Below are 27,617 nucleotides of genomic sequence, written 5' to 3' on the forward strand. Positions count from 1 at the left end.
TATATACTAGGATGCTTATTGCAACATTATTTGTAGTATGGGGGGGGGGGGCGGGAAACAGATGTAAAATAATAACAGACCTAAGGAAGAAATTGACTGAAATGCAATAATAGTAGTGATGTTAACATCCCACTCACCAGGACTTCCCTCATGGTCCAGTGGTTAAGACTCCCACTGCTGAGGGCCCAGGTTTAATACCTGGCTGGGGAACTAAGATCCCGTAAGTCAAGCAGCACAGCCAAAAAACTAAATAAATAAAATGACAAGAAATAATAACTGTTTGTGAGGATGCAGAAGAAAGGAAACCCTTGTACACTGTAGGTGGGTATGTAACCTGGTGTAGCCCCTGTGGTAAACCATTTGGATAGTAAAAAAAAAAAACCCACCAGCTGTGCAACACGGCCCAAAACAACAAAAAAAAATTACAACAGAACTACTATACAATTCAACTGCTTCACTTCTGAGTATTTACCAGAAAAAAAAAATCCAAAAAGATATGTACACCTTCATGCTCACTGCAGGATTATTTACAAATAGCCACGGTATGGACCCATCTTAAGTGCCCATCAATAGATGAATGGATTTAGAAGAAATACTGTATGATTACACATATGTGTGGAATCTAAAAAACAAAACCAATGAATAAACATAACAAAACAGAAACAGAGTTGTAGATACAGAGAATGACCAGGTAGTTAGTTGTCAGAAGTGGAGTTCATGGGCAGGAGTGAAATAGATGAGTGAGATTAAGAGGTACAAAAACAATAATAATAATAATAACAGTGGACCTTGAATGTATGTCAATGAATGCTATTTATGGTCATTTATTCAATTTGCCATTGAATAAATTGTGGCATATTCTATGAACTCTTTGCAGCTGACTCTCAGTACTCTGCAGGTATCCCAATGAGTTCTCATACTGAGATCTTACTGTTTGTTTGTTTTTAAATATTTACTTATTTGGCTGTAGCTGCAGCCTGTGAACTCAATTGCAGCATGTAGCATCTAGTTCCCTGACCAGGCATCGAGCCCAGGACCACTGCATTGGGAGCACAAAGTCTTAGCCACTGACCCACCAGGGAAGCCCCAAATCATATCAAATGATGACTTGAAAATTTTATTCTTGGAGACTTAAGGGGCACTGGTACGTTTCTTAGGCAGGGACATAGTGGAATCTGAGTGGGGTGCTCAGGGAAACATAGTTGGCCATGTTTTTGTTTAATCTGGCTTAATTGAAAAACAAGTAGATACATGGTCTGAACAAACAGCTAGTGAAATGAAAGGTTGAATTATTCTGCTCTGAAGAAAGGGGACATTTGCTCCTTCTGGCCACAAGGTGTCCTCAGGCAACTGAGAACCTAGTGGAAGCGTCTGAAGATCAATCCTTCCAACGTGGACCAGTCTCACAGGGAATCCCAGCACAACCATTAAGGAAATGCTGCTCATCCTGAGACGCACGATGTAAAGATTGATCATCTAGTGCCCTGAGCACCCAAAGCAGTTTTAAACTACCAGAGGGAAAAACAGAGACATGTCAAAAAGTCAAAAATCCAAGGCTAACTCTTTGGGGAGCTTAAACTCAGAAACAGTACACATCTGATCCACCACACTCTTCTCAGAAAATTGTTCAAATCGTATCTGAGTTAGGGTACCAAATTAATAATAGGAAATTGTCCCTCGAAAGCCTAACAGCTCGCTGACAGGCACCTATGGGAACCCCAGTAGGGCGTATGCACAACACTTATGGATAGGGAAGTCTGGTGTACCACAGTCCATGGGGTCGTAGAGTCAGACACGACTGAGCAACTGAACTGAACTATGGATAAAATACTTGCAAATGCTTATTTATTTGGGGACTGAAGGATGTTGTGCCTCCAAAATGACTAAGATGGGGCTCTTCTCACCTTTCCAGGCTGGCTTTGCAGATGCAGTTACATAATGCCCGCTTGATCAACATCTTTTCAGAATTCAGACCCTAAGGGAACAAGTTCTTCTGGAAGGAACTCGCTTTTCTCTCCCTAAGCCTTGTTTCTACCAGGGCTCTCAGGAAGGCTTACCTTACTCCTATCTAAACCATCTGCAATTCCTGAGACTAAGAAGAAAAAAATGGAAAAAAGATCTTTTAAAACTCACGCAAATAAAATTAACTACTCCAACTGTTGAGGCTTCCCAGATGGCACAGTGGTGAAGAACCTGCCTGCCAAGGCAGGAGACAAAAGAGATGTGGGTTTGATCCCTGGGTCAGAAAGATCTCCTGAAGGAGGGCATGGCAACCCAGTTCAGTATTCTTGCCTGGAGAATCCCATGGACAGAGGAGCCTGGCAGGGTTCCACAGAATCAGACACGATTAAAGCAATTTAGCATGCAAGCACTCCAATTGCTATTTACAAACTAGTGAGTTTATACTGTAAAACCTGATTCATGACTAGATTTGAAAATTAAGCCATGAAATCTCTGGTTGTGTCTGTCTATATACGTGTGCGTGCTCAGTCACGTCTGACTCTGCGATACTGGAGTGGGTTGTCATTTCCTCCTCCAGGAAAGGATCAAATCCGTGTCTCCTGTGGCTCCTGCATTGGCAGGTCGATTTTTCCACCACTGAGCCACCTGGGAAGTCCTGTATGTGTGTAAGTTATAGATATGATATACCTTTACTGTGAATGACTTTACCAAAATTAACTTGTAAATTAACTGCATTTAATTGGCTTAAAGAAAATTAAACTCTTACGTAAATACTCAGAAACAGAAAAGAAATTAACTCAAATGAATTTTAGGTTCATATGATTTGAAAAATACTCAAAAACAGTTTTCAGTTCGGTTCAGTCGCTCAGTCGTGTCCAACTCTTTGCGACCCCATGAATTGCAGCACGCCAGGCCTCCCTGTCCATCACCAACTTCACTAACTCCTGGAGTTTACCCAGGCTCATGTCCATCGAGTTGGTGATGCTATCCAGCCATCTCATCCTCTATCATCCCCTTCTCCTGCTGCCCCCAATCCCTCCCAGCATCAGAGTCTTTTCCAATGAGTCAACTCTTTGCATGAGGTGGCCAAAGTATTGGAGTTTCAGCTTTAGCATCAATCCTTCCAATGAACACCTAGGACTGATCTTCTTTAGGATGGACTGGTTGGATCTCCTTGCAGTCCAAGGGACTCTCAAGAGTCTCCTCCAACACCACAGTTCAAAAGCATCAATTCTTCGGGGCTCAGCTTTCTTCACAGTCCAACTCTCACATCCATACATGACCACCTTGACTAGACAGACCTTAGTCGGCAAAGTAATGTCTCTGCTTTTGAATATGCTATCTAGGTTGGTCATAATTTTCCTTCCAAGGAGTAAGCATCTTTTAATTTCACGGCTGCAATCACCATCTGCAGTGATTTTGGAGCCCAAAAAAATAACGTCTGACACTGTTTCCCTATCTATTTCCCACGAAGTGATGGGCATTACTAGAAGTCAAATAAGGTCTTATTATATGTTAAAAAAAAATTACCAAGAAAAATAACTTGACTTGATGAAACCAAGATTCTTTCATCAATTGTACTGTAATTAGATCTTTAACCACCCCTTTTAAAGTCTTTTGTCATTTAACAGACAGCTACTGTTGCTCTCTGATGCTTTGGAAAAAGATGCTTCACCTTCAAGAGTATTCATAGTAAGGACCTTTTGACAAGTACAGGTTTCTAATAACTTTCAAATCATACCACTAATCTGAACAAAAATTAAAGAGTTCTAATGGAAAACTGATGATGGTTTCATAAACCCTTAACAGACAATCAAGATCACCAAGAATTAGCTACAACAGGACTGAATGAACTGATGAATATGGTTATAATTTTTATGACTTTTTGTCTGAAATATTATTGGCTTTCAATATTTCTTTTCCAGTTTGAAGGAAATCTTTCCCCTTAAGCTAATAACGACTTATAGCAACTTGGTGTTAGTCACTCAGTCATGTCCAACTCTTTGCAACCCTATGGACTGTCCATAGGCTCCTCTGTCCATGGAATTCTCCAGGCAAAAACAGTGGAGTGGGTAGCCATTCCCTTCTCCAGGGGAACTTCCTCACCCAGGGATCAAACCCAGTTCTTCTGCATTGCAGGCAGATTATGTCTGAGGCACCAGGTAATTCTGTCGGATTACCATCTGAGGCACCAGGGAAACTTGTACCTTTTTAAGCAGAATTTAAATATTTATCCTTTCTCCATAACTGCTCATTCCAGAATTTGGAAACTCTTGGTGAATATTCTTATTTTTAGGCAATATAGTTATTTGAGAAGTTTAATAAGAATTTGTCTTCCTTATAACAGTGCATAATTGGAAACACTGGTAATATTACTTTGGCTTTTATTTGAATGTCGTATTACAGGGTATTTATAGAATCAAATACGACCAAACAGCTTAGAAGAACTAACGTGAACTTTGAGAGATCTGTATGCAGGTCAGAAAGCAACAGTGAGAACTGGACATGGAACAACAGACTGGTTCCAAATAGGAAAAGGAGTACGTCAAGGCTGTATATTGTCACCCTGCTTATTTAACTTCTATGCAGAGTACATCATGAGAAACGCTGGATTGGAAGAAACACAAGCTGGAATGAAGATTGCCAGGAGAAATATCAATAACCTCAGATATGCAGATGACACCACCCTTATGGCAGAAAGTGAAGAGGAACTCAAAAGCCTCTTGATGAAAGTGAAAGAGGAGAGTGAAAAAGTTGGCTTCAAGCTCAACATTCAGAAAAGGAAGATCATGGCATCCGGTCCCATCACTCCATGGGAAATAGATGGGGAAACAGTGGAAACAGCGTCAGACTTTATTTTTTTGGGCTCCAAAATCACTGCAGATGGTAACTGCAGCCATGAAATTAAGACGCTTACTCCTTGGAAAGAAAGTTATGACTAGATGGCATATTAAAAAGCAGAGACATTACTTTGCGAACAAAGGTCTGTCTAGTCAAGGTTATGGTTTTTCCAGTGGTCCTGTATGGATTTGAGAGTTGGACTGTGAAGAAAGCCGAGCGCCGAAGAACTGACGCTTTTGAACTGTGGTGTTGGAGAAGACTCCTGAGAGTTCCTTGGACTGCAAGGAGATCCAACCAGTCCATCCTAAAGGAGATCAGTCCTGGGTGTTCTTTGGAAGGAATGATGCAAAGCTGAACCTCCAATACTTTGGCCACCTCATGCAAAGAGTTGACTCATTGGAAAAGACTCTGATGCTGGGAGGGATTAGGGGCAGGAAGAGAGGGGGACGACAGAGGATGAGATGGCTGGATGGCATCACTGACTTGGTGGACGAGAGTCTGAGTGAACTCCAGGAGTTGGTGATGGACAGGGAGGCCTGGCGTACTGCGATTCATGGGGTCGCAAAGAGTCGGACACGACTGAGCAACTGAACTGAACTATGACACCATAAAGCCCCTTGGAAAACAACCTGGTACTCTGCTTGCAGGGTTCTCAGCAGCCTTACTAGGTAAATAAAGAAGTCCACCTCCTGGCTGGTAAAGGAATCTCCAGATATTCTGGAGACCTCTACAAGAAATCTATAGATACCTCGCAGTCAGAATCTAATAGCAAGCCCTTGAGGTGGCTTTCCTACCCTTGAGAATCCTTTTAAATGTTCAGCTTGAGATTCTTTATGAAAACTTCCAGCAAAGCCAATTTAAAGAGCCTATAGAATCAACTGCTGCTGCTAAGTTGCTTCAGTCGTGTCTGACTCTGCAACCCTATGGATTGTAGCTTGCCAGGCTCCTCTGTCCATGGGATTCTCCAAGCAAGAATACTGGAATGAACTGCCATGCCCTCCTCCAGGGGATCTTCCTGACCCAGGGATCGAAGCCACATCTCTTATGTCTCCTGCATTGGCAGGCAGGTTCTTTATCACCAGTGCCTTATGTAAATAATCAAGACAAATTTATTGAAACCAGGCTTATTTTGCAAACAAATTAGTCTTAATTTGGCTATATTTGGTGGAAATGAGGATAATTTTATTTTTCCAGATATCTATTTTTTAAATTATTTTAATTGGAGGCTAATTACTTTACAATATTGTAGTGGTTTTTGCCATACATTGACATGAATCAGCCATGGGTGTATATGTGTTCCCCATCCTGAAGCCCCCTCCCACCTTCCTCTCCATCTCATTCCTCAGGGTCATCCCAGTGCACCAGTCCCAAGCATCTGTCTCACGCATGGAACATGGGCTGGAGATCTGTTTCACATATACACGTTTCAATGCTATTCTCTCAAATCAGGAAATGAGGATAATTTTAGAGAGAAAAAAAATTATGTTTCAACAATATAACTTTGTGGATATTAAATTCTAGTGTTCAATTTTTTTTTTAATTTACTGCCTAACATTCATTTCCTGAATGGCTTCTCATTACTATGCTATACTATTGTTAACTTTAAAATTTTCAAGGGCATTCTAAGTTTCTTTCTGAAGCTTATCACAGTAATCTATCTTTGGGTGAAGATCAAGTACCCCATGCATGACCTGCAGTCAGGCAGATTATGCATACTAGGAAAGGCATTATTTAAAGGATTATCTCCAACCTAGATGGAAGATCCTCACCAGGTATTCTTATCTAACTCACATACAGTAAAACTGAAGGAAATGGACTTTTGGATTCTTATTTCCCACTTCAAAAGGGTCCTGCACTGGGCTGGTATATAGAGAGACCTGCTGACTTCAACTCACTTTAATATACTGTTCACATAGAAGGGAAATGACACCCACACTAGGACAAGAAGACAATATCAGAGGTAGACAGCTATCCTAAGATGCTGGACCTGACTTGTATGATCATTTATAGTTTTTTACCGATTTCTTGGACTTTTGTATGAACCAACTTTTTTCTATCATGAACACAAATCCTATGTAGAGTTTTAAATTAATTCAATTGTTTTACAGTCAATAGCCTATGTCCAACTTTTCCAAGTGTACCGTGGTGGACTTCTCTCCAAGGCTCTAATTGGATGACGCTTAGAAATTTTATTTTAGAAGAAAGATACTCTAGGACTGTATAAGCTACTGCTGATATCACTAAGTGGGACTCTCTTACCCAGCCAGTTAATGACATTTGTCTGGAGTATGGCCATAAATACTCTTTTTCACTAGATGCTAAGTATATTAGTTAGCTCCTACTAAGATCCAGTGAACTCATGGAACAAATTTATGGCCTTGGCTCTCCCCAGGCTGGTTAGAAAGATGCCCTGTTAGTTTTACTCATGCTCAACATCACATAGAGGTAGCCTTTGAAACTGCCCGTCAATCTGCCTTTAAAGTGAACACACAGGCATCAGTCTTCCAAGGGTATGATCACTTAGTCAACAATATTTATTCCTTCATTTGAAACAGATGTCATTATTCACAGAGACGTTAACAAAACTCACCCAGAAGCCTTAAATGATAGTAACCAAGCCATTAGCTTGCTTAATTCAGAAGTTTCCATGAGAAAATCCCACGGCCCTTGATATTTTAACTGCTTCCCAAGAGGCTTCTAATATAACCCATATTGTGACACAAATGAAGACTCCAATTTCCATTCTGAATGACCTTCTTTCGAGTTTAGGGGAGATGTGAGGAAAATGGTTTGGTTTGGGAAAGAAGAGGTCATATCTTTACTAACAGTATTGTTACTCTTTTTAACATATTTATTTATTTGGCTGCACCAGGTCTTAGTTGCAGCACAGGGCATTTTCAATTTTCATGTGTCTTAGTTGCAACATGAAGGATGTAATTCCCTGACTAGGGATCGAACCCAGGCCCCCTGCATAGGGAGCACAGAGGTTTAGCCACTGGACCACAGAGAAGTCCCTGGCATTGTTATTCTTGATGGTAATTTTGATTACAGTTTGTGTGACTTATAAAGTGATGGCTTCCTGCATTTCATGCTGTGTATCACCAACTTCTACTAAGACAGTAACATCTAAACTGCTTGAAATTATTGATCACATCTACAGTTCCTTATAAAATAATGAACATTCACAATGTATATACAATGTAAAATTGGCTTAAGTTCTATTGGACAATTTGGATTGACTGTCAGTCCTTGCCAGACATTCTACCAATATGTACATGCATATGTGCTAATTCACTTCAGTCCTGTCCAACTCTTCTTAGACACTATGGACTATACCCCACCAGGCTTCTGTGTCCATGGGATTCTCCAGGCAATAATACTGGAGTGGGTTGCCATGTCCTCCTCCAGGGGCTCTTCCCAACCCAGGGGATGAACCCAAGTCTCCTGTGGCTCCTGCACTGCAGGCAGATTCTTTACCACTCAGCCACAGAGGAAGCCCCTCTATTAGTACTGCTGCTGCTGCTAAGTCACTTCAGTAGTGTCCGACTCTGTGCAACCCCATAGACGGCAACCCACCAGGCTCCGCCGTCCCTGGGATTCTCCAGGCAAGAACACTGGAGTGGTTTGCCATTTCCCTCTCCAATGCATGAAAGTGAAAAGTGAAAGTGAAGTCACTCAGTCGCAACCCCATGGACTGCAGCCCACCAGGCTCCTCCGTCCATGGATTTTCCAGGCAAGAGTACTGGAGTGGGTACAATCCCCCCTAAAAGGAAAGAAAGAGCAGGCTTTTAGAACCAGGAATGGAGGGATATGATGGACCTAGAGCAGGTAAGCAACCATTCTGGGTGGCATCAAGGGACCAAATATTTGATTACCAAATGCATTCTATCAAAAGATTAAGGATCAAAAGAGGGAGTTGATGAAATAAAATCATTTTTAAGGCACGATAAAAAAAATTTAAACATAAAACTCTCTCTGCTCACTTAGGCCACTACTTCTCTTTAGTGTGCACTGTGCTTCTGTAATTATGTGTTAACCAGATTTCCGTAAAAGACACAGGAATTCCTGCTTGATGGTAAAGAGCAATTATTTCTGGCACCAGAAGAGTAATTCCTTAGGATATAACGTGAGGGATTGAGCATGGGGGTGTTTTATTTCTTTTCCTTCTCAACTGAAGAGGGTTTTCATTTCTAGCTCAAATGTTCTTCTTATTTTATTATTATTATTATTATTATTGGGGTGCACCATATACCATGCAAGATTTTAGTTCCCCAACCAAGGATTGAACACGGTCCTGGGCAATGAAAGCACTGAGTCCTAACCACTGGACACAGGGAATTCCCACATTTCTTTCTTAATCCTTAATCTGCATCTGTATATGCAGATTTGGACAATGCAAACTGTCATCATTTGTTTTGTCTTCAAAATGTATATAACTGTGCATTCTTTTTTTTTTTAAGTGCTAACATTCCAGCAACAGCACAAGGTGAGCTGTTGCTGAAGCTATAGGAGGAGGACTATGGGCAAGGCATGAGGAATGTTCCCTCATTCTAGGAGGATGGGGACAGCTCTGGCTGCCCCAGAGTGGGATGTGTGAGGGTCTTTGGCCAGGCCACAGTCTACATAGGAAAACAATCAGTCACAAAGTTATGGGAATGCCACACAAGCTTGGCTATCAGCCCGGGCACCACAAAGGAGCCCAGGGCAGGTCCTCTGCACACTCGTTGTTAAAAACTCTGCAAGGTGAGGCTGTAACATGAGTTTATTACAAAAGAGTTGTACTTACAAAAATCTGTACACACAGGTGAAAAACTCTCAAAATTCTCATCTATGTATCACAAGTTGCTAAGCCAAAATATTAAAAACAGGGTTAAATTATAAACTTCTCAATACTTTTCAAAAGGATTAATTTTTTAAAACACATATGCTACTTTCTTCAGCAAATCCCACAGAGAGACTAAGCAGCCCAGCCCTCCTTAAGCCCCAGAGGCCTTGCACCATGAATAGGCCTGGCCAGGAGACACTGTCCAGAGTCAGGGCAGGAGAGCCAAGCCCACAGTGCAGAACAGAATGCTGAAACACACACAAAAGAAGGAAGATGTCTTTAGCTAAAGCCTTGGCATTAAATGAAAGAGGCAAACAGGATGGAAACATGCAGTCCTACCAGCCAGGTTGGGGAAGAGTTAGGAAACAGGCAACCTTTCAGGCTGACTTCAAGAGCAGTGGGAACCAGGCCCGGGCACATACCTTGATGGTAGAAAGTTGTGTTTCAACCAGTTGGGTGTGCCTACTAGGCCTGGCAGGGAGCGCATACAAGAAAGAAACAGGGAAGGGTAGGTGGGCCATCCTGGCCACAACCAGCTCATCAAGTAACTAATGTGGATGTAGTGCAAAAAAAAAAACCACCACTAAGTACTATGGGCATGCTCCCTGCTTGCCTTAGGTCACATGGCCACATTGGGCCAAAGGCTGGACCTTGTCCTTATCCTGAATGCCTGTGTCCTCAATCACAGAGAGTCCCAAAAAAGACTTTTCCCAGGGTGTGTGGGACAGGAAAGCAGAGCCCTGTCTCCTTACATGTTAGTTGAGAGCTCCTGGGTCTGGGTATCAAGGTGCAGCATTGTGCTTCTCTTTGTAGTCTGTGTCCCCTGTTGGCACCAGCAGGTGAGAATGGGGGACAGAGGAATATCTGGACCTCTCACCTCATAGCAGAGCACCCAGCCTGAGCCCCACCTTAACATATCCCAATAGCCCTTCCACACTGGCGAGGTGTCCAAGAAAACCCACAGGATGGCCTGCTGAATAGTATGTGATACACAGTTTCATGGAGGAGCATGGGTCCTGATGTTCCTAGGGTACAGCTCCATGGTTCTCAGGTGGGCACCAGGCCTGGAGGGCCATAGAGAGTCACCAAGGCAATGTGGTTGTTCTGCCTGACCTCAGAGACCATCTGTTTAAGGCCAAAGCAGAACGTGGAGCCAAATGGGTTGGAATTGTTTGGGCAGGAGGACTTGTGCAAGACAACAGGTTTTGTTTGGTTTTTTTTTTCCCTACAGAAGCTCCTGAATGTTGTCCCACTTGCTGTAGGTCATGTGTGTTTCTGTCTGACCCTCTGTGTTTTCTCTCTTTACAGTTAGTGGAATCTTGACTTCACTGTAGTGATACATATTAAAATTATAATGTTTAGGGTAACTGGTGTGTAGGACAAATCTCTTCATTTTGTGTATATTCCCATTAAAGCAGATGTTCATTCTGAGAGTGAAGTAGTTAAAAAGCAGTCATGGAACTTCCCTGGTGGTTCAGTACCTAAGAACTCACCTTCCAAAGCAGGACATGGGTTCCATCCCTGGTGGGATCCCACATAGCCCAGGGCAACTAAGCCCATGTACTCTAGAGCCTGTGCTCCACAACAAAACAGTTCACAAGCTGTAAGGAAGACTCAGCACAGCCAAAAAGAAAAAGTAGTCATTACACTTGGATGGAATTTGCTTGTGCGGCGAAGGAGAAAGAATCTTCATCTTGTCTTCTGACTTGTAGAAGACCTTGTGTGGAGAGTCAAGCGTGCTAAGAACATCTTGGCAGGAATCGCCAAAATATACTAAGATTTCAAATACCTGCATCTGGGCCATCTGGTATAAGTTGGGTCCACAACCTGTGGCAAGTAGGCAAAGTTGTAAACCTGAGGATCCACTTTCATATCAAAGATTATCTACACTCTCAGCATACATGTTGCCCAGGAAACATCTCAGGGGCATCATGGGAGCCTTGGTATCCTGTAGGCTGTTTCCACTGTACAAGTACATTCATCTCACAGTTGCTCTGTAGGGTACCTGGAGAGAAGCCAGAACATGGGCAAAATTGGGCTTATACTTGGGAAACTTGGTGCATGAATCTAGCTGAAAAGAGAAAGACAGTTCTCTGAGGTTGAGCTGAAAAAGCTGTGCAGTGGAGTTGTCCACTCCAGGATGGGTTGCACCGAAGACTGGTCAATCTGCTCAATTAAAATGCACACCACAATAGTTTAACTGTACTTTAGTCAAGGGATACATCTGAATCACCTTAAGTCTCTGACTGAAATCTTCAAACAGTAGTTTGATCCTCTGCTAAGTCAGGTTAAGGATGATGTCATGCTTAAAAGAGGAGACCAGTGCCAATACCTATTGCTCTTTTCCCAGAGAGCGCTCAGGCACCACCTCCAGATCCACCATTGATTGTGCCTGCCAGGCCGGAGTGGCCTCCTAAGGCAGTACACAAGGGCTGGAGCTCCCCCACCAGCAGCAGCATGGGGCAGCCCTGTGCACTAACTGCTAATGGGCAGAAAATGCTCAGAGTTTGCTGAAAGACTGTCTCCTAGGTTATAATCCTCTTGATTATAAACTGGCTTGAATAAAATTCTCTATTTCTTTTTTTAAAGTTACTTATTTATTTAATATCTTGCTGCAGCAGGTCTTAATTGCCATTTGCAGGAGATATATATATATATATATATACACACATAATTTTTAGTTGTGGCCTGTGGCCTCTTTAGTTGTAGCATTTGAATTCTTAGTTGTGGCACATGGGATCCAGTTCCCTGATGAGGGAACAGAGTCTTAACCACTGGACCACCAAGGAGGTTCCTCTATTTCTTTCCTAGATTAACCATTAATCATTTTTTTGTGGACAATGTGAAATGTTCAGAACAGGCAAATCTATAGAAAGGGAAGATTAGTGGATTGGGGAGGAGGAGTGAGATGGGGTATTGGGAGTGACTTCTAATTGGTAAGGGTTTCCTTTGTGGGGGGTGAATGTTTTAAAATTGATTATAGAGTGGCTGCATACCTCTGTAAATATATTAAAAAACCATTGGATTATACACTTTTTTTCCTTTGACTGTCCGTATACAGTAACTCAGTTTCCAGATCAGGGATTGAACCCAGGCCATGGCAGTAAAAAAAAGCCCAGAACCCTAACTTTAGGCCACAGGAAATTCCTCAATTATACATTTTAAAAATTTGTATTGTTCACCCTTAAAATATTATTATTTGATGTCTTTGAATAAAATCCCAAGAATGTACCACAGATTCTAAATTTAATTTTAAAAATGATTATCTAAAAGTGCTGCAGTCTAAATGAACTACTTCAAAGAAAACATCACATTTTGGGGCATGTACATTTCCCAATGTTTAAAATTTTTTTTACATAATTTAAAATGCAATACAAAATGCATAATGAGTATACTGACGTACATTTTTCTGCCTCCCTGGAAGAGGATAAAAATTTGTATATCTTCTTATTCCTTCAGTTTTAGAATTCTTGGATTGATCTGTATTAAATAACTGTTTCTTAAATATTTTCCAGTGTACATTGATTATACCAAGGAAATTCAAATATAAAGAAAAATTCCTCAAAGATCTGGATATATTCCTGGCTCAAAAATTTGGTTAACACCAAGAAGACAAATTCTTAATGAAACTCTTACCTTTTTTTTTTCCGGCTTCGCCGCGTGACTTGGAGAATACTTAACCAGGAATTAAACCTGATTTTGGCAGTGAAAGCATGGAGTCCTAAATACTGGACTGCTAGGAAATTCCCGGAAACTCTTTTAAGTTAAAAAAAAAATTTTTTTTTTTAAGTGAGATTTTTCCATACAGAAAAAGTAGGAACATCCATTCAACCGTACCAAAATGAAAGAAATCATCTTTTACCTGAAAAGTAACAGATTATACAGACTTTCGGTAAACTCTTATTTTTAAATGACTAAATCTTCCTCACTTGGGAACGAACGTCCGCGTGTACTTGGTTCTAAGGTATTTCAACGGCAAAGATTCTCGTCAGCGCCGCTGGTGTAGTGGTATCATGCAAGATTCCCATTCTTGCGACCCGGGTTCGATTCCCGGGCGGCGCAGGCTGTTTTTGTCCCCGCTTTGCGTAGTTTTTAGAGTCTTTCTTCTTCTAGAAACACAACTTTTCATTTCCATGAAGATTTATATCTTACTATATATCACTGTTGACACATTCGAATCTGAAGGTGCAATTCAAAAATGTTTACTCAAGTCATTAAACAGTTAACCTTTACGCCTGCGCAGTCTGAGACAACCCCCTGGCGTCGATGGAAGCACGGCTGCGCAACAAGTGAATATAAGGACTGAGGTGTAGCCTGGCGGCCAGGAGGTTGAAAGTGCAAAATTCTTCTGCGCCTGCGCGGCCCGGGTCACTTCCCTGGCTGCTCCAAGGCTCCCGGCTCGCCGCCATCTTGTTTTGGGTCTTCATTGTTCGCGCTGGGCCCGGCAGTTTAGTGTAATTGCCGCCGAAGAAGGAGGCGGGGTAACCTCCGGTCAGCCGAGAAACCCGGCTATCCCGCAGCCATAGCCAGTCAAAAGATTTGTGAGGTAGTAAAGGGTAGGGAGCTGGACCTGGAGGCGCCGCCGCGACAGCAGCAGCCATGGAGGACGAAATGCCTAAGACTCTGTGAGTCTGGGGCAGCGATGAGGGGGGCGGGATGGTGATCGTCCCGGAGCGAGCCTTCGGCTCTGCGCCGCTCCCCAGCCTATTGTTCCCCGTGGACGCCGTGCTATCAAGGTTACTCTCTGGCGCTCACCTGGATGTCTAGGGACCGAGACCCAGGCAGTGAGGACGAAATGGAAGATGGGGCTCAGCCTCTAAATTAGTCCATACACCGTAACTGCCCCTACAGCGTGGCCTTTGGCCTCGTCCCGGGCCTTCGGCCTGCAGAAAAGACTTTCATTCAAACCTCTTTTCAGAACTCGGCCAGCCTTTTTGTCCCATGCTTTCTTTCTCTCCCGTATCCCCTCCCCGCTTCTCGATTAACCTATTCTGATTTTTACAGCCGTCTCGCTTTCATTTTACTTTGATTTTCTCCAGATACTCTTCCTTTCATTTTCTTTTCATTGATAAGAATTTTTGTCTTGAAAATCCTTGTACTCATTTTCATGGGTGTGAACTTTATTCTCGCAGTTGCCAACTGGGAAAAAGTCAATTGTTTTTTCTTAAACTTCTCTTTGGCTCTTTTTCTGTGGCAACCCCCCATCCCCGATCAAAAAGCCCCAAATCGGACCCCCTAAGGATTTTGAAACTGCTTTTTAAAAATGGAACTCTCGCCCGGAGATATATATCAACTGAGGGGAAGTGGATTTAATGCTCTTTTATCTTCGCTTGCTACTTTTTTGATTGATATGTCGTTGAAGGAGCGGGGAGTTTTTAATAAAGCAACAATTGATAAGTACCTTAACTAAAATGTTAAGTCACCTCTGTGAATTTTTGTAGTGTTAAGTGGTCTTAGTTTGGGATCATTTCTTTGTAGCGTAGCTTTCCCCCCGCCCCAGGCATTCTCCTTTGTTTTTCGAAGTACTATCCGACGAGGTGATCCTGCCTTTGTTGCTTTTCTCGAAAATAAGAAAAAGCCCAATCAATTTTTGACGTAGCTTTCTTATTTTTATTTTTAGAATACTGGCAATTTGAGAACCCTCTGCATTAAAAAAAATACACTCTTGGGTTTCTTTTTGCAACTCTGATATTATAGTTGTTATGAAATACAATGTAGTCAATTATTTTTTTAGCGCCAAAAAATAGTTTTGTAATCTTTGGGAAATATAGTCACTCTTCTTAATAAATACGTACAATTTTTTTTGCTAGTTTATTTCATGTTAGTGACCTTTAGTGTCTTTTTACTAGGATGCAGCAATTAGCACATGACTTTTGTTTTTTGAAAGATTGTATCTGTAGATGAATACTCCCTAAAAAAAAAAATCATTAACCCCATAGAGTTTATGGAACCCTTTTTTCCCTTTTGCCTCTTCACTACAAGTATGATATCCAACAGCATGCTAGATTAAGAAACTGCCTGTCTTTTTATATTATAATGTCTTCAAGGTTCTTATTTCAAAATTTTTAATTTCAGAAACTGCCAAAAATAATCTGAGAACTTAATCTTTTTAGTATGTTGATTTTGGAATATCAAATAATGAAGACAACTTCAGCTTTCCCAGGCCAGTCTACAAAAGCATGCAGTCCTAGTCTGGGGACAGAGGACCAGCCATTGTGGGAGAATTAATGAAGGAACTTTTATTCATTGTTCACTGTTAAGCCTTTCATGTGCTTGTTTAATCCTCATCAGAATTCTGCAGTAAATGTGTCCATTTTGCATTTGAGGAAAAGCTAAGATTAGAATTTAAGTAAATCATCCGAAGTCATGTACCTCAGCCTGCCACTTTGCTGTCCTCAACTTTGACTCCCGTTTATGACTGAATTTGCCTTTATACTACCAGAACACCGCATCCAAGAATCTTTTCCCCAAGTTGTCCATATTTTAACATTTCCTAATATCTCCTTTGCTTCTACCTTTCTCAACCAAAGCTCCCATTCTTCCAGTCAAACCAATCCTGATTAAATATTAGAGTAGGTGCTCATCCCTAAGTTTTGCCAGCAGCATTTTTACTTTGAATACAAAATGCTTGTGTGAATAACCTTGGGAGTCAGAGACTCTTAATATGTTCTTAGCAATGTCTGATCCATGGTAAGTGATCAATAAAATTGTTTTAAAAACGGGTACAGTTTCAAGCAGTGAATCAAGCTTTTACTCATTCTTGAGGGTAAGGTAGTCTGAATTTCAGTATTGCCTGTGTACCTAAATGGCTCAGAGGAAATATCTTCATTTGCCCCAAATGCATGTTCAGCACTGCCTCTTTAGAGACCGCCAGGATTGTTTTTGTCAGCATTACTCTGGAAATGGTACAGTTTACCCTTGAACAACGCAAGGGTTAGGAACTGTAGCCCTTGAGCAATCAAAAATCCATGCATAACTTTTACAGTCGGGCCTCTGCATCTGTGGATTCAACCAGTTGTGGATTGTGTAGTACATATTTAGTGAAAAAAATACATGTACATGAATGGATCCATACAGTTCAAACCCATGTTGTTCAAGGGTCAACCATATTGTGAGAAGTGATTTGATTCGGGATAACGTTTTGAAAATGATAAAGCTACAGGAATTGCCAGTGGTTTGATGTTGAATGTGAGAGTGAAGTCGACAATAACTTTAATTTGCAAATGTGTAATTATCAGTCATCTAGAATGTTAGTTTGTTGTAAAATAAAATTAAAAATGAGAACTGCCTTGAGAGCTTGGATGTCTCAGTAAGTCTTCTGAGCATGTTTGCGTGTGCTCAGTTGTGTCCAACTCTGACCTCATGGATTGTAGCTCGCCAGGCTCCTCTGTCCGTGGGATTGTCCAGGCAAGCATACTGGAGTGAAGTTGTCTCCCATCTCCCTCATCTTTTGCGTTGCATACTGATTCTTTACCTCTGTGCCACCTGGGAAGTCTTTTCTTCAGACTGATTTGTTTACAATTGGCCCTTTGTATCTGCTGATGTGAAACCCTTGATATGATAAGCCAAGGTAAGAGACTTGAGCGTCCATGGGTTTTGGTATCCATGGGAAGAGGCAGGTCCAAGAACCAATCCCTTCAGAGTAACAAGGGATGGATAACTGCATATGGTCTGATATCCAAGTGAAGGAGATGCCAACCAATAAAATTAGAGGGTTTCTGCTATCATGCAGCAGTCTTTTGTGAAGAAGAGACAGTTGTTATAAGGTTATGATACTGGCATATAATATTTATATTATGTACTACGTGGCTCTTACCAAGTTCCATCCTCAACTTCAGTGGAGCTTGCTAGATTGTTCATGGAGAGATTAAATACCATCCGGCAAGAGCAGAATCATCTCCCCAACACATGAGAAAAGAACAGACACTGGCCTGTACCCATTTTATCCTCCTCTGCCTGTCCAGCCCATCATGGCAGCAAAAGGTGTCCCTCCTCCCATCAGAAGCAAACCCCAGGTAAAGGACTTAAATGTAAAGGAAACCAGAATATTGTCTTGAGCTGCAGACACTTTGGGGCTTCGCAGGCAGCTCAGATGGTAAAGAATCTACCTGCAATGCAGGAAACCTGGGTTTGGTCCCAGGGTCAGGAAGATCCCCCAGAGAAGGAGATGGCAGCCCATTCCAGTATTCTTACCTGGAGAATCCCACGGACAGAGAAGCCTGGCAGGCTACAGTCCATGGGGTCGCAAAGAGTCAGACACGACTGAGCGACTAATACATACATATGTACTGTGTACAATAAGTGTTTACTGTTGTACATAATTCCTTTTTAATTGAGATATAATTGATACACCATATTATATAAGTTACTAGTGTACAATTTTGAAGGTTATACTCCATTTATAGTTATAAAATATATTGCTATTTTAATATAAAATGTTGACTATATTCCGTGTGGTGTACAATATATCCTTGTCATAATTTCATAATTAGTAAGAGACATACACCTTTACCCCTGAACTAGAGTAACTCCAGCAAAATGGATTAATTTTCCAACACATTGCAAATGTTCAAAAATAATTCTAAGAGAATACAGTTGCCTCTTGTAAATTTTAATTTTTTTATTGGAGTATAATTGCTTTACAGTGTTGTATTAGTTTCTGCTGTACATCTGAGTGAATCAGCTACAGTTATCTCTTAAACAAATATTTATAGAACACCTAAGAGTATTCCAGGCAGAGTTCTGATAGTAGATATGAATGAAAATATGTCTCTACTCTTACAAAATTTATCATTAGATTAAAACCTATTTATTCATGTTTTTCACTTAAATTTTCAGAGGCCTCATATCAAATTCTACATTTTTATACAATGATTGTGGCTCAAAACAAACCCAATACAGCATTCTGCCTTGCAGATTTTTCTTTGTAAGTTAAATTTTCTAGAGCTGTACTAATAAATGCTTAAAATGTTTTAGATTCCAGTGTTATAACTATTTGAACTTAATATCACCTTAAAATAATGTATATGTTAAATTGACATGAAGTCCTATCCCAGAGCTGTCAAGTTTTCACTGGCATTGATGACTGTTTCCATTGAAACGTCTCAGGTAACTTTTTATTTTGAAAAATTTAAAACCTATGGAAATGTAGCAAAAATAGTGCATTTAAGACATAGATAGATACCTTTCATGTGGAATTACCTATTGCTAATAGCCACATTTGCTGAACCATTTGAGAAAACATCAATACACTTAGGGCTTAAATAAATCTAAAAATTGGGGCATTCTCTTATATAACCACAATATAATTTTCATACTAAGGAAACTACATTGATAGAGTGTTTTTAACCAATACATAGTTCATATTTTATCCAGTTGCCCAAGGAGAACGTTTACTTTCCAGTTTTGTGTGAGATTGGTGCATGATCTCAGAGGTGATGTTATAAATATCAACATGAGATACTTCAATCTAGGCTGTTAACAAGTTCATGGAACACCTAGAAAAGGATATTTTAATGTTTTTGAATAAAAAGCATCTTGAAAAACTATAACTACATAAATGTAAGAAATTTACATTTTGATTTAGTAGTCTATTCAACATGGTGACAAGAAATCTTGGTTTTTAGCTGCTGCAGAATCAATTTTGGTATCCATTAGAATTTCTTTAAATGCATTGCTGCAAAAAAAATTTAAGCATGAAAGGAATTTGTTTTAAAAAATATATATATATACTGGGGCCATACTCTTGTCTGTGAAGTGTTTCTCTGTGAATAAATCCACTTGTTACCTGTCACTTTGTCTCACTGAGTTCTTTCTGCAGTGAGACATCAAGAACCTGAGCTTCATTAGGTCCTTGAACCAGGTCCACTTGGAGGTTAGAGCTGGGAAATGAATGAGATACACATGACCAAGAGTTTCACTGATAGTTCCAATTCTAGTCTGATGCTACGGAGTTCATTCTGTTCTTTCCCCTCTCTGTATTCGTAACTCCATTCTCCCAACAGTGAAGAACTTGGCTTCTATTGCCAGTATATATATTACCAGTATATTTACTTATTTGCTCAGTCTTAGAATTTCAAAAAGTAGCTTCAGAATTGTTCAATCATGCTGCTTAAAAAAAAAAAAAATATATATATATATAGAGAGAGGACACTTTCAGAATTTGGAGGAAGTTTATGGAACCTGGCTTAGAAAATGTTCAGGAAAGAGAGACAACTGTCAGGCCCACAGTCCTAGTCAAGCTACAGACCATCCCAGAAAGGATACTCCTACCACATACAGTGAGGGCCTGATATTACAACTTCAGCTTCCACTGGACATGGGACTCTGCTGCTGTTTGCCACCAAAGTGGATTCGCTTCAGTTTCTGCTTCTAACCCCTGTCTTTGTCTTCTGTGTTCAGGGCTGATATCTCTAACATGACCTCAGTTCATTTCATTCACTCAGTCATGTCTGACTCTTTGCGACCCCATGAATTGCAGCATGCCAGGCCTCCCTGTCTATCACCAACTCCTGGAGTTTACTCAAACTCATGTCCATCAAGTCGGTGATGCCATCCAGCCACCTCATCCTCTGTCGTCCCCTTCTGCCCCCAGTCCCTCCCAGCATCAGGGTCTTTTCCAGTGAGTCAACTCTTCGTATGAGGTGGCCAAAGTATTGGACTAGCCCAGACCATATGCATGGTAGACTATGTAACCATATTTAGCCTTTCATCTTTTGAAAAGGAGTCAGGCTTTGCCATAGGGTGAAGATTTCTCTAAATGTAGGAAGATGTTTGGCAGCCTTGAAAGAAAAAAACCTTACATATGTAACTTAATCTGTGCTGTTAATAGGAAATCCTTTGCTTAAGAAACAGTAATATGTGACAAAGTATGGGATAACTAAAGAAACTTGTTTTATAAAACTGAGACTTACATATGTTAACTTAAGGTTTATTGGTGTCAAAGGTTGAGAGCAAGTTGTTTGTATAACTTGCTCTGAAGAGATTTAATAAACAGCTGTGTGAAGTTAATTGATAAAGGCTCCAGGAATTTACATTATATAGCTGGCCACATTAAATACAAAAGCTGTACAGACCTTAATGCTTTTTATAGTAGCTTTTATTATTAGCTATCTTCAAACTAGGAAAATCACTTAGAAATTTTGAGTTTCTGAGAAAAAATTTGATAAATTTTTTTCTGAGAAAAATCTTGAAGTTTTGCAGAGTAAATGACAGACTCCAGGTTCCCTACATACTGTCAGTTTATCACTGGATTACCTAGCTTTAGCAAAGTAGATGTTAGAATTAAATTTTCAGAAGAGCCATTTTTTCCTTTAGACATATGCAGTCCTTAGGGTTTCTTATAGGCACATGAGTTGGGTAAAAATAGACAGTGAAGAGTTAAAGAGATGGTTCAGAGTTTTCACTTGACCTTTACCGTTCCCTTAATGTTAAGATCTTACATAACCATAGTATGATTATCAAAACTAAGAAGTTAATAGATTGGTACAATACTATTAACTGCAAGTTTTATTACTGTTTTCCCCAGTTTTTCCACTAATGTCCTTTTTCATTTCCAACATCTAATCCAAAATACATTGTGTTTAGTTGTCATGTGTCTTTCCTTTCCTGTAATATGTGAGGAGATATCTTTCATTGTGGCACTTATGAAGGGTACTGTTCCTCCTCTGTATCCTTTCAGTTCAGTCGCTCAGTCGTGTCCAACTCTGCAACCCCATGGACTTCTGCAACCCCATGGACTGCATGCAGCACGCCAGGCTTCCCTGTCCATCACCAACTCCTAGAGCTTACTCAAAACTCATGTCCATTGAGTCAGTGGTGCCATCCAACCGTCTCATCCTCTGTTGGCCCCTTTTCCTCCTGCCTTCAATCTTTCCCAGCATCAGGGTCTTTTCTAGCAAGTCAGTTCTTCACATCAGGTGGCCAAAGTATTGGAGTTTCAGCTTCAGCATCAGTCCTCCCAATGAATATTCACGACTGATGGCCTTTAGGATGAACTGGTTGGATCTCCTTGCAGTCCAAGGGACTTTCAAGTCTTCTCCGACACCATAGTTCAAAAGCATCAATTCTTCAGTGCTCAGCTTTCTTTATAGTCCAAGTCTCACATCTATATATGACTACTGGAAAACCATAGCTTTGACTAGACAGACCTTTGTTGGCAAAGTAATATCTCTGCTTTTTATTATGCTGTCTAGGTTGATCATAGTTTTCCTTCCAAGGAGCAAGCGTCTTTTAATTTCACGGCTGCAGTCACCGTCTGCAGTGATTTTGGAGCCCAAAATAATAGTCTGTCACTGTTTCCATTGTTTTCCTATTTGCCTTGAAGTGATTGGACCGTATGCCGTGATCTTATCTCCACTGTATAGTGACTACCTTTTTTCTCAACATACCCTGTCAGAATTGAGTCACTGAGAGTTGCCCACACTCAAGGAGAGGGAAGTTAAGGTTCACTTCATAGAGGGAGGTGTATCAAAGAATTCTTAGCTGTAACATTATTACTAAGGTGTTTTAATGATGATTTCCCTCATTTCTGGTACATTTATTAATTAGAATTCTGTAAGAAAAAGCGATTTCTCACCCCCTCCCTAATCTAGGATTCAGTCAAAGATTATTAATGGTAAATATTGTTGTCAGTGTCTTTTAAGTCCCTCTTAATCAAAAGTAATCTTTTTTTTTAAGGACGGTAATCTTTAAGATATCAAATAAGGCACCTTATATAATATCCCAGATCTGAATTTGTATAATTGTTTTATATGCTCAATATCCTGTAAACTTAGATCTGAATTTAAGCTTAGCTAAATTCAAGTTAGATCTTTCTGACTTGAATATTTCATACATGATACTGTATAATTCGTATTGTATACACAATGTCTCATTGTTCGTTCATAACATGATTTAAAGTTTGATCACCAGGTCAAAGTGGCCTAGAGATCTCACTTTTTTCTTTTATTTTTTATTGAAGGATAATTGCTTTACAGAATTCTGTTGTTTTCTATCAAACCTCAACATGAATCAGCCACAGGTATACATATATCCCCTGCCTTTTGAACCTCCCTCCCATCCCCCCATCCCACCCCTCTAGGTTGATACAGAGCCCCTGTTTGAGTTTCCTGGGCCATACAGCAAATTCCCGTTGGCTATCTATTTTACATATGGTAATATAAGTTTCCATGTTACTCTTTCCATACATCTTACACTCCTCCCCTCCCCATGTCCATAAGTCTATTCTCTATGTCTCCATTGCTGCCCTGTAAATAAATAAAATTTTTCTATATTCCGTATATGTGCATTAGAACACGATATTTATCTTTCTCACTCACTTCACTCTGTGTAATAGGTTCTAGGTTCATCCACCTCATCAGAACGGACTCAGATGAGTTCCTTTTTATGGCTGAGTAATATTCCATTGTGTATATGTACCACAGCTTCCTTATCCATTCATCTGTCGATGGACATCTAGGTTGCTTCCATGTTCCAGCTATTGCAAATAGTGCTGCAATGAACAGTGGGATACATGTGTCTTTTTCAACCCTGGGTTCCTCAGGGTATATCCCTAGCAGTGGGATTGCTGGGTCATATGGTGGTTTTATTCCTAGTGTTTTTTTTTTAAGGAATCTCCATACCATCTTCCATAGTAGCTGTATCAATTTACATTCCCACCAGCAGTGCAAAAGTGTTCCCTTTTCTCCACACCCTCTCCAGCATTTATTGTTTGTAGACTTTTTGATGATGGCCATTCTGACCGGTGTAGAATTCTCACTTTTAAGGTGAGTTTTCCCTTTGTGTTTGTTAAGTAATCTATGTGACATCTTAGGCACCCTGCACATATCTATTTTCTTACCAGCCTTTCACCTAAGTTTACATCTATTGATGGTTCATGACTGAATCAATGATTTCAGTAGGGTTTGCACATCATTAATTTAATGCTGTCTGTCTGCAATTATTGTCTAGCATTTTTCTGTAAAGGAATTGTTCATTGTTCTTAAGACTCGGCACTTCTCTCTTTGCCATTTTAGTTTACAATTATTGTCTAGCATTTTTCTGTAAAGGAATTGTTCATTGTTCTTAAGACTTGGCACTTCTCTCTTTGCCATTTTAGCCTATTCCTATGCCTTCATAGTAAGCATTCAATAGTCTGTTGAATGGGTAAATAGAAGGAAGGAATTGAATCCACACTTTCTGGTACATATAGGTGTTTTATTTTTCTGGGGAGAGGGTCCGTACCTTTCATCACATTCCCTGAAGGATTCTTAGCAGAAGAATTAAAACATCTACAGTTGTTGGCAGACTACATTCTCTGATTTCAGAAGTAATTAAACTAACATACCTGGAGGTAATCTCATTTCAAAATCCCATTTTGAATATTTATAAACCCTTTAAATAAGGATCATCCTCCTCCCTCCTAAAAAAGTAAGGTTAATCCCAGTCATGTTGTCTTGTAATACATTATTTACAGTAATTTTTGTTAGTCACCAACTTACATTATCTGTTAAAAGTCTCCTAGAATCTTTCTACTCCCTTTCTGCTTCCACTGATCGGTGATATTTATTAAAAGGCTTCCCTTTCTTTTGTAAGCATGTATAACAGTTGATAGTGATTGATTCATCTTTCAAAAATATGTTTACTGTCTAAACCAAAGTATACCTCAATTGGACACTTTTAGGACAATCATGTGAATTAAACATTGAGGAAATTTTATTTAATGTTCTCAGTAATACTGTAGAAAGAGAATAATTGCAGAGTTTTCTAGGATTGATTGTATGAACTGTTCTACATGTCAAATGATTCATTTGAGGTATTTTAGGCATATCTTCCTAAGGTAAGCCTAGAAACTTAAATAGAAGCAACAGGTTTTATTTGTGCAACCTTCACTAAACACAGATACTTACTAGTTTCCCTCTGCTAACTGTCTAGTATATTTGTAAGTAACATATATTACATCTGTTTTGTAAGAGATTTTGAAGTTTTCAAACTTTTATAAGTTCCTCAATAGTGTAGTACACAGCAAAGATCTGCCTATTCCCCCAATTTATTGTTCAGTATTCAACTTTAGGAACTGATTTAAAAGAAGCAAAATTTTAAGTGGTGAATTGTTTTTCTTTGTGTTTCAGATATGTTGGTAACCTTTCCAGAGATGTCACAGAAGCTCTAATTCTCCAGCTCTTTAGCCAGATTGGACCGTGTAAAAACTGCAAAATGATTATGGATGTAAGGGTATTTTACTTAGTTAACTTTCTTCTTCTTTTTTTTTTAGTACATTCTTTAAATCCATTACTTCCAGGATCTCCTAAGTTGGTTTATACAGTGTAAATTCATAAAGGTTTAAGTCCATTTTGGCCACCAAGTTTGTTTTACTCTGTAAAGAGAGACTAGATCTAATCATTTCCAAAACAGATGAGAACTATATGTGGGGCTCTTGTTTTAAAATGTATTGAGGCATCAGAATTGTTTTGTTATGTGGTGTCAGTTGATTGGCAAATATAGAAATTCAATTATTAATTAAAATGGGAATTAGGCAGAAGAAATAATAGACTTTGATACTGTGAAGATGTTTTAAACTTTATTTTTAAAGGTCACAATTCAAGTTTTTCTTTGATTGTGGCAGTGCCTATTCATCAGACCTTACTGTATAGAAAAAACATCAATTCACTCATGTAATTGGTATTAATCCTGAGTCATAATATGTGTAAAAAGGCAGCTTCAAATTCTCTTGATGAGAAAAACAGTACTAAAGAGAAATCCTTTTATCCCATGGTCTTTCCTGCATTTAAACTTTTAAGTTTTTGTTTCTCCAGGAAAGAAAGTCATTATGTATCAGTATCTACTACTTTCTCTTCTATTATATTCCAGTTTAAAACTTTTTTTAACTTTGTATTTTTAAGTAATTATTTAGCCAGTTGGCTTTGGTCTTGTATTTTAAAATGTCGAAACTTCTCCTAATGTGGCAGAGTCACCTACACACAATACAGATGGATTCAACAGATGTTTTTATTCTTTACACTCTTCTAAAATGTTCTGTTAATCATATTTAATATCTGTATGCCTTTGGATAATAAATAAAAGATTCCCGTACCCATAGAGAAAGATAAGAGGGAGATTTAAAGGGAAATGATGGAGAATTTAAAACCAGTCTTTCCTTCATCTGGGTCTCCTTCCTTATCTTAGTAGTAGCATTTACGAAATACTTACTGCCTATCATTTTCATACTGATGCCTCATCAGAAATACTCAACAGAAACATTACAAAGCAAATGTTATTCCTGTTTAATATATACAGAAATGAGGCAAAGCAAGGATGTAAATCCAGATTGATCTGTTCTCTCCATTGATCTATAGGCTGCTATTCTCTGTCTAGGTCTTTCTCAATTTTCTGGTAAAGACCGCTAGCACAGTGTTAGTGACTGCTGCACCTACAGAAAAAGACTAGCTAGGGGAGCCTCTGCCACTTTGTATAAATTGGACTTTCGTCACTCAAAGACTTAGGTTGACTACTCTTTCTCCTGCTTCTTATCATTATTTTATTATTATTAAAGTCTAAATTCCAGTCTGTTCACACTGTTGGACTGATGTTCATATTTATTAATTTTATACTCCATAGAGGATGAATTGGAGAAGGAATACTCCAGTGTCCTTGCTTGAGAAATCCCATGGACAGAGGAGTCTGGCAGGCTACAATCCATGGGGTCACAAAGAATTTGACATGACTGAGTGACTAAGACTTTAGAGTACAAAGGCTGATAATGCATATGCTTAGAATTTTTTTTAATCTAAAAAGTATAGTTTTTATTTTTCTGGACACAAGTGAAATGAACATTCTTATTTATTTGATTGCCATACTCTTAGATGTAAGCCACTTTTTTAACCACTTTTCTGATTCTGATGCCTGTCAACATGGATCTTGGTAGTAAAACTCCCATTAAGAATAGCATTAGTTTGAATTACACAATTTTAAAAACACTTATATATTCTCTAATGCTTTTAAAAATAAGTAATGGATAGTTTCAATGTCATCAATTTGGTGGTTGCCTCTTTACTCTAAAATTCTTTGAAATCATTGTCAGGGACACTTTTTTTAAACTGTTAATTGCACATGAAATAAAATGGCATATTTCTTTATTTTATTATTATTCTAGTCTTTTGAATTAGTTTCTCATTTTAATAATTCTGCTTGGGCGATTATGGAAAGAATTTTAAAATGGGCTATGAAGCCATTTGGTGTTTTACACCAGGAGGTGTGAAAATATTGGGTATTTTTTTCTACTTCCTTATAAGAAAACATCCAGGCTTTGCCTGTCATCAGGCTTCAACCACTTCGAACACCAACAGAAGAGAGGAGAGAATTTCTTTCTGGTTGCACTGCACGGTGGCTTGCATGATCTTAGTTCGCCTATCAGGGATTGAACTGGTGCCCCCTGTAGTGGGCTCACGGAGTCCTAACCACTGAACCACCGGGGAATTCCCAAGAATGCTTTTTAAAGGCCTTCTAAGCAGGCAGAAATTTTGAATGTCAGAAAGTCCACGTTCTAAAACCTATTCTAAACCTTTACTTATCTGAAAATGTCTTCAGTTTTTAGTAATAGGTTTAAGAAGGTTAATTAGAACGTTTAATCATTAATAAAAGATTAAATTACATATAGTAGTATAATACAGGCTGTTGAAGAAGATAGCTTTCTGTAAAAAGAGTTATTTTTTGTTGTTGTTTAGTGTCTTATCTTAAACATTTACTTGCAGAACAGCCCCTCATTCTCCATGGCCTGATACTGAGCTGTATAAAACTTTTTATAGTTTTAAAGTAAGGAGAGTATATAAGGCATAAAACTGACTTTTGTGTCTCTTCTTCAACAGACAGCTGGAAATGATCCATATTGTTTTGTGGAGTTTTATGAGCATCGTCATGCAGCTGCAGCGCTAGCTGCTATGAATGGGCGGAAGATAATGGGTAAGGTAAGCTATCGTAATTAAAGAAGGTGACATGCACTGGAAAATTCTAA

The 27,617-nt window shown here is 39.5% G+C and overlaps 1 protein-coding gene, 1 non-coding gene and 1 pseudogene across 23 annotated transcripts in view; 2 read left to right on the plus strand and 1 right to left on the minus strand.

Annotated features, from left to right (window-relative positions):
- Positions 1 to 7,314: 7,314 nt before the first annotated feature.
- Positions 7,315 to 13,483, minus strand: LOC132659524 (phagosome assembly factor 1-like; annotated as a pseudogene).
- A 136-nt stretch (positions 13,484 to 13,619) lies between these two features.
- Positions 13,620 to 13,690, plus strand: TRNAG-CCC (transfer RNA glycine (anticodon CCC)). Its single transcript has one exon. It is a non-coding gene; the product is annotated as a tRNA-Gly (tRNA).
- A 334-nt stretch (positions 13,691 to 14,024) lies between these two features.
- TIA1 (TIA1 cytotoxic granule associated RNA binding protein) overlaps positions 14,025 to 27,617 on the plus strand; it is a 53,107-nt gene continuing 39,514 nt past the window's right edge. For 13 of the 22 annotated variants that reach the window (XR_009599794.1, XR_009599795.1, XR_009599797.1 and 10 more), the window contains exons 1-3: positions 14,025 to 14,253; positions 24,739 to 24,835; positions 27,472 to 27,570. Coding sequence is in view for 15 of the 22 variants with exons in the window: in XM_027966654.3 (XP_027822455.1) it covers positions 14,228 to 14,253; positions 24,739 to 24,835; positions 27,472 to 27,570 (222 nt within the window). In the remaining 7 variants the exon portion in view is untranslated. Of the gene's footprint in view, positions 14,254 to 24,738; positions 24,842 to 27,471; positions 27,571 to 27,617 lie in introns of all 22 variants that reach the window. The other 9 variants (XR_001037475.5, XR_009599793.1, XR_009599796.1 and 6 more) reach the window with 1 other exon arrangement.

Source organism: Ovis aries, chromosome 3 (genome assembly GCF_016772045.2).
Source record: "Ovis aries strain OAR_USU_Benz2616 breed Rambouillet chromosome 3, ARS-UI_Ramb_v3.0, whole genome shotgun sequence".
NCBI classification, from domain to species: domain Eukaryota; kingdom Metazoa; phylum Chordata; class Mammalia; order Artiodactyla; family Bovidae; genus Ovis; species Ovis aries.